Genomic DNA, 7,428 nt, shown 5'->3' on the forward strand with positions numbered 1-7,428 from the left:
TATGTGGGGTTGTCTGTCTTGTTTCTGTCGGTTCCTGGACATCTGGCGGTTATCTTATCTTTCACAAGCAGTGTCTGGTAGCTGTTTGCATAAGCGTTTTCATATATTTCGTTGCCTAAACTTTACATTGAGCTTAACATAAATCTTAATAAACAATACCCTAGCCCATAGTTTCTCACACCCACGGTGGCCACTGCCTCCCAGCAGTGCCTGCCAGGTGGCCAGGGACACTGGCCCTGAGGGATGGAGGCCAGACTTCCCAGCCCAGGGATGGATTTCACGCTCTGAACACTCCGAGGTTGCTTTTAAAGAGGACACTTCCTCAGCAGAGAACTGGGATTATTTATTGTTTGTTTTCCTCCACAGCAGCCTCCTGCGGGGACAGGCACAGCCATCCCTTGGGGTGCGTGGGGATGCCACCTCCTCAGCCTGACAGAGATGAAGTGTTGTAGGTTGCTTTCTTCAGGGTGTCCAGGAAGAACTGCTCCTTCTCTAAGAAATCATGGTCCTAAGAGAGGGATAGATGGCACGGATATCAGAGTGCCACAGAAATGGGGTCACAGGCCAGGGTGCTGCTCACGAGTGATGGGAGTATCCCAAACCCTCCTCCGTGCGGCGAGCAGCGGGCAGGTACCCATCTGTGGTAGCCCCCGGGGTGTATGGGCTCCCCACAGAGCCCATAACCTCACACCGAGTGAGGCCCACAGAGGAAGGCTCAAAGAGCATCCCTGCCTGGGGAAGGACCCAGCAGGGAAGGAGGGGGCTGAGGATGGGGACATCATGAAGCCAGAGCCCAGCAGAGCTGGCTTCTGCCACCCAGGGATGGGGCAACGCCATCAAGCCAAGGATGTTATCAACCAGCCTGAAACAAGCCGTGAGGACGCACCAACCCTTGCTGCTGGTATCACTCTTCTAGGTGCCCACGGCTTCTGCGAGCCCACCCAGCCCAGCAACGATCTCACACCCACCCTGTGGCCGTCGGGCTCAACCCAGGCTTCACCCAGCCCTGCTCCCACCCAGCTGGTCTGAAGCCCTTTCCAGCCCTGGTTTCCCACCACCTCACCTGCTGGGCCCTGTGCTTCAGCAGCAACAACGTGGCGTAGAGCTCGGTGGGGCCAGCCCCAGTGTCCCTGCTACCCCCTGGGCTATGCCAAGGGAGCGCGCTGGTGGGAAGTGGAAAACCTGGAACAAGAGCCCAACCGTGTGGTACCGCTGCCGTTAGAGGAACAGCAGACGGACAAGTGTCCCTTTTTTTGCTGCCTGCATGTCCCTGCAGCAGGGTCCTCCCCAACCTCCCACTGCAAACGGCCTTTAATCCACCTGCCTCTCCCTTCCTGCCCCCTCTGCCCCCTCCTGGCACTGCCCTGGCTCAGAGGTCTCTGCTGAGCTCCTTCAGAGGATGTGAGGAGGCCAACTCACATCTGAGTGTGTGATGAGCCCCCAGGAACATCCCAAGCCTCCGGAGAAGTGGAATACAAGTGCAACTGGCCCCCGGCATGTCCCGTCCCCCCCCTCCCCCAGCAGCGTGCAGGAAGCCTTACACGCTGTGCTGGAGAGGCCTCTCCTAGGGGCACTGAGGCCCTGCTTTGTGTTCAGCAGCATCGCAGAGTTGGTGGGCAGTTCCTCACGGATCTGTTCGAGCTGTCTCCTCTGGCGAGCCATGCTCAGCCGCTCCTGCCCCATCCCCGGGAGAAAGAGAGAGAAACTGTTGGCAAAGGTTCAGGCCCTTGGCACAGCGGCCCCAGGCCAAGAAGGAAAGGCAAGGGAGTATTTGCCTCGTGAAGACGCTGTTCCTGCTGCTTCAGCTGCTCCAGCTGCTGCTCCATGACCTGCAGCCTCCTCTGGTGCTCGGACTCTATCCTGCACGCCTCTTGCAGGGCTTGCTCCCCTTCCTTGTACTTCTGGGATGAGAGCTGCAAGGCAGAGCAGCTGAGGAGGCTGGGGACAGGGACCCTCGCTGCCCTGGGGCAGGGCTCCTTTGTGCACCCCCTGTTCCCCTCCCAGGACAGCGCTGGGATTCAGCACTCAAGGAGGGATGTGAAACCCCAGCTGTGAATTGCAGCGCAGATGCTTCACTTACCTTGGTCGTGCTTTTAATCTGCTCCTCCTGCTGCTGGATGCGCAGTGTGGCCCTGTCCACCTTCTCCTTCTCCAGCCTCAGCTCCTGCCAGGACTTGTCCAGCAGCTCCCTGTCCCTCACCAGCTGCTCCTCCCTGGTTTTCAGCTCATGGCTCCAGATCTTCAGCTCTGCCTGCTCCTAGGATGGGCATGGGGAAAATCAATGCACTACCTGCCCTATCCTGGACACTATCTCATGTCCCCCCAAGTGATGGGAGAGATCTGCCCCTGTTTTCCTTCTTGTGTTTGCCAGTTTGGGGTGCAGAGCAACACCACCAGGTACCCAACCAATGCTCTCATCCACCCACCCTTGGGCACCAGGGTTGGCAGAGCTGGGATTGTACAGGCACACACACACACACACACTCCTTCCCCAGAAAGGACGGAGCCCCTCACCCATGCTACACACTCTAAAACATGCTCAAGGCTTGGCAGTTTGTCAGCAGTGGAAACACCCAGCCTGAATGGTTATTTTCCACCCTGGTAGCCCTCAGAAATGCAGCCCTGCCACAGTCTGTGCCACATATCTCCTCTGGACAGCTCCAGGGGGGAGAACTGGCTCCAAACATGTCCCCATGGCATGGGGAGGTTCTGTTTAACCCACCATGGGGGTTTCCTCTCACCAGACTTACAATGGAGGCGGCTGTGCCTGGTCTGGCTGCCCAAACTCCTCACAGGCAAAGGGGAGAGACAGAGGTGACTGATGCTTCAGTCAACATCTAAAACAGGCTGGTGGAGGCTGCTCCTGGAACAGCCCGATTCTCACCACCGCAGTGATGTCTCTTAAAACTTGTTTTAAACACCTGAAGGCAGGGCTGAACATCTCCCCGGTGGGCAGGACCCATCCGTGAGCTGCCAGGTGGTGCTGGAGGCCATGGAGAGGGGCTCTACTGTGGTACCTTGGCCAGGCTCATGATGGTGCCCTCTCTCTGTGAGTCCATCTTCAGGGCTCGGTCCATGTTGCGCTCCATCTGCTCCTTCCTCAGCTGCTGCTGGGTGTGAAATTCAGCCCACTCGGCTGCCAGCTTCCGTTGCTCCTGCGAGCACTTCTGCATCACGGACTTCTGCTCTTCCAGCAGAGCACTCTGGGGAGCGTTGCCAGAGAGGGAGAGAAGAAGCACTAAGTCCCATTCGCCACAGGATTTTTCTCCTTTAACCCATCTCTGCCGCGCAACATCTAGGGGCTGGTTCAAGCCCACGGTGCCTGGTGTGAACCCTGTCACCGTGAGCTCTGGTCCCGTGTTCCTCAAGAACCAGCACGTGCCATGCGCACACACCGCGGCCTCCTGCATCCGTGAGCCAGAGGGCTGGCCTGACTGCGATTCCCCCTGTGTGAGGCTGAGGAGGCAGAGAGCTGCAGAAGGATGCTGCAGCCCAGCACCCAGCTCTTGCCTCCACCACACAATGCAGTGCAGCCCTGGAGATGTCTGCCCCACCTCACCTTCGCCCTCTCCAGCTCTGCTCGCTCCATGGACAGCTGCTGGGTCATGACTCGCCGCTGCTCCTCCAGTGAGTGCTGCAGTAATTCCACTTTGGATTGCTCTGCCGTTGCCCTCCATCGCTCCTGCGTTCAGACACAGAGGTGACAGATGCTATTCACAACCTCCAGGCCAGGAACCTCCAGTTGGTGAGACACATACCCCATACCCAGACAGGAGGGCCGACCCGGGCAGAGGACACAGTGTGGGCTCACCTGCTCCAGCAGCCGAGTCTGCTCACTCAGCCTGGCCTCCATTTTAGCGATCACCTCCTGGAGTCGGCTCCGCTCCTCCTCCATGTCCCTCTGCTGCTGCGACAGCCTGTCCTGGAGCACTTGGGGAGAGGCACGAGCAGCATGAGGCGGGAAGTTCTTCCCTTCTATCCACACCATGTTCACAGAAAAACTGTGTGTGTTTGTGCTCATCACCCCTGGCACATCCCCAGGACACTGCTTTGTAAAGGGAAGACCCCGAGATGTCCAGTGACCAAGGCAGGCAAGGCTTTGCCAGCCTCAGCTCCCAGCCTCTGGCTGACTCAGAGCAACTTCTCCTTGTTTTCTGGGTACCCCCAGCTCCGGTGGAGACCCCGCAGCCGTGCCGGCACAGAGGAACAGCAGACATACCCTTGAGCTGCTCGTCCCGCTGCCGTACCCCCATGGCCAGCTCCTGGGAGGTGGTGTGGTGTGTGGCCTCCACCTTTCGCGAGAGGTCATGCAAGTTGCTGGAGAACTTCTCCATCCGCTCGATGATGCCATTCAGAGACCTGCAGAGAGAAGCGAGGGGAGGGTCACCCCTGTGGGACACGCTTCATCTCACCGCAACGGAGAGGGGGATATTTGGTGGCCCAAAGGCCGGGCAGCCCTGCCCTGAACCTCTCTGGGTCACAGCAGAGCAGTAGGAAGATGCAGCTCCTGCTTCCGGGGGGCACTGACGGGTATTACACAGCTCAGCATCCCCGCAGGCAGTGGGTGGGAGAGGGGATGGCCCCTGTTGCCATGGTCCAAGCCTGGTTCGTGTAGGACAGGGAATGCTGTGGCCAGGGACCAATGTGGGAACACAACTGTCAGTACCTGGTGTACGATGTGGCGCTGGTCACTGCATCGATCTCCTGGTCTTTCAGCCGCTTCAGCCGCTGGAGCTGCTCTTCGTGGTCTTTGCGCATCTCCTGGACAGACACCCTGCGGGACACGGGGAAGGAGCCTGCCACAGGCTGGCACAAACCAGTGCTCCCCATGATGGGCACTGTGGGAGAGGCTTGGTTGTGGGGCTGAGAATCAGGTGCCAGGAGCTGAGCTGGCATGGGGGTCTGTCCTGGGGCATTCCACCGACAGGCATCCACATTTGGGATGGGCCCAATTTTGGGGTTATGAGCTCCTCTACCAAAACCTAATTTGTCATTGACCCAAACTATGTGGACATCAGTGACTCACTGAACTCACTGACCTGAATAAAAGAGATTTGGGGGAAGATAAAACATTGGGTTCAGCATCTTTCAAAATACAATGCATTCACTCTGAAACCACGTCTCCAGTCAGATCTCCCTGTGTCCACCTACAAAGCAAATCCCCGTTCCAAAAGGCACCAAGCTGCCCACAACCCAGTGCTTCTGGAGTCTGGTTTCTCCTTTCACCATGTCCCCAAACCACTCCCTGGTTCCTTCGCTGAGACTGTGGGTACCAGCCACACGTGTGTGCCACTCGTGCCACTCTCACCTCTGCAGCTCTTGCAGACGCTCCATCTCCAGCTTGTTCTGCTGCTCCAGCGTGGCCAGGCGCTGCTGGTGCTGCGCCAGCAGCTCTGCCCGTGCCCGCTCCGCATCCTGGCTCTGCAGCAGGAGCTGAGCCATCAGCTGCTCCTTCTCCAGCCGCAGCCTCTCCTCCCGCTGCCCGTAGGTGTCCTCCACCACCTTCACCTGGTTCCTGCCCCGAGAGGTCACAGCCAGGAAGAAGTGTTGCTTCCACAGCAATACCCAGCACTCCCCCCCCCCCCCCCCCCGCAGAGCGCACACAGGGGTTTGCGAGCAGATCAGTGTTGCTGTGTGCATGGCGAAACACGCAGACCTGAGCCTTGAACCCTCCTGCTACTGCCCACTGTGCTGCCTGGTTGGGGGTGCGCTGGCAATGGGACCAGCCCCTCCTCCTTGTCACCCAGGGGACAGTGGTGGTGAGAGTGGACTCCCATGTTGGCTCACCTGTGGGGCTGCTCTCTGCCCCCACCACGTCCACATCGACATGGCTCTGCGCCCACCTGCCCCAGGGGCGGATTTGGGAAGCATCCCAGCACTCCCACCCCAGGAGAGACAGAGCTGTAGGCGAGGAGGGAAGCACAGGTGAGAGGCTGGTACCTGTGGGTGCTCTCAAGGAGATTCAGTTCCTCCTGGTGCCGCTGCTGGAGATTTTCCAGCAACAGTTTGTGCTGTGTCCGCTCCAGCTCCAGCATTCGGACCTGCCAGGCACCCGGAGAGAAAGTCCTTGTGCTGCCCTGGGGACAGAACTCCCACAGCAGCACTTGGTGGCCATAGGCGTCTCTGGACAGGGAGGTTTCACCTCTCTCCCCTGTCACCCTGATGCTATTGGGACAGGATATGGCTCCTTCTCCTCCCTCTGGGTCACCCGTGGTCCCCCATTCAGCAGGCAATGGGGCTCACCTGGCTCTCCAGCTCTGCCACAAGGGCCTGGGCGCTCAGCAGCGCTGCCTGGCAGCCTGATGCATCCTCATGGAGCTGGGCTGCGGGAGCCCCCTGCCTCGTCTCATGCTGCAAGCCCGGGGCTGAGAACTCTGCCTACAAGGATGGAGAGAGAAGATCGAGGCCCTTCAGGATCAGTGGCTTTGTGGTGCGGCCATCAGCCTCCAAAAGAAGGCACCTGCCTTACCTGCAGCTGCGGGGCAGCCTGGACATGTGCCCTGGGTGCAGGAACCTGCGGAGACACAGGGATGCTCTCAGGGAGGTAAAGCCCTGGGGAGAACATCTCCTCCTAGCCTGGAAACGGCGATCCATCTCCAGGCTACTGCAGGACCCACCCCCACCCCCGCCCAATTTCCGTGCTGGCGTGGGTCCCTTCTCCCCAGGTGACACTCGGCAGCCCCCACCCCCAGACACAAGCATGCTGCGCTCTTCCTTCTCTGGGGCAGAATCAAGGCTGAGACCACAAGCCCTCTGGGAGACAACATGTGTCCCACCACCAGGGCAGGGCGAGGAGCCAGCTGGATGAGAAGGAGAGGCTTCAAAGACCAAGCAAGAGCTGCCTTCTCTGTGAAAGGCTTCAATTCTCCTTCAGTTGTCTAGAAATAATCTCAGAGCATCTTCAACACTATACTGGGGAAAATCAACTGAAGAAAAAGTCCTTTATCACCTGGAGCCTCTGTTGTCTAGTTAATATAATATGTATATATGCCTGGGGAACGGTGTAAATGCTGCTCAGGCCACGCAGGGCTATAAACACACATGATTTACAAAGCATCCATAGCACCCATGCTTTGGCCTGATAAACGCAACTTGTGGCACCTCGGGGAGCTCCAAACTCTTTGCCTCCATGGACACGGCTTCCCAGAGATGCAAAGTGGGGCACATCCTACCTCAGGCCGAGGGAGCACGGACAGAGCGGGATGGCGGCGAGTCGGCAGCGGAGGGCTCGCGATCGCTGCCCTGATCCTGCACCGCTCGGGGCACGGACCCAGCACACCTACCTGAGTGAGCGGGGCAGGGCCTGGCGCCTCCTGCTTTCCTGGGAATGAGCCTGTAGAGGCTGAACATTGGACAAGTCCATGATTTGAATATAGCAATGGGAAACCATCCCCTCCCAGCAGGATGAGGGCCTGGGTCTCCTGGCAC

General features: G+C 58.8%; 1 protein-coding gene and 1 long non-coding RNA gene across 2 annotated transcripts; both read right to left on the minus strand.

Annotated features, from left to right (window-relative positions):
- Positions 1-322: 322 nt before the first annotated feature.
- On the minus strand, positions 323-1,442 carry LOC121082359. The gene is made up of 2 exons (XR_005825993.1): positions 1,064-1,442; positions 323-508 (listed from the first exon to the last, which is right to left on the minus strand). It is a non-coding gene; the product is annotated as an uncharacterized LOC121082359 (long non-coding RNA).
- A 106-nt stretch (positions 1,443-1,548) lies between these two features.
- LOC121082356 (fas-binding factor 1 homolog) lies at positions 1,549-7,342 on the minus strand (the record flags this gene model as incomplete). The annotated part of the gene is made up of 13 exons (XM_040581690.1): positions 1,549-1,674; positions 1,776-1,913; positions 2,081-2,257; positions 3,018-3,203; positions 3,560-3,682; positions 3,812-3,930; positions 4,220-4,359; positions 4,667-4,774; positions 5,309-5,515; positions 5,941-6,041; positions 6,244-6,378; positions 6,470-6,514; positions 7,284-7,342. Coding segments are annotated over 13 exons (1,664 nt in total), but the record flags the coding sequence as incomplete, so codon positions are not given.
- Between the last annotated feature and the right edge of the window lie 86 nt (positions 7,343-7,428).

Source organism: Falco naumanni, unplaced genomic scaffold (assembly GCF_017639655.2).
Source record: "Falco naumanni isolate bFalNau1 unplaced genomic scaffold, bFalNau1.pat scaffold_80_arrow_pat_ctg1, whole genome shotgun sequence".
NCBI classification, from domain to species: domain Eukaryota; kingdom Metazoa; phylum Chordata; class Aves; order Falconiformes; family Falconidae; genus Falco; species Falco naumanni.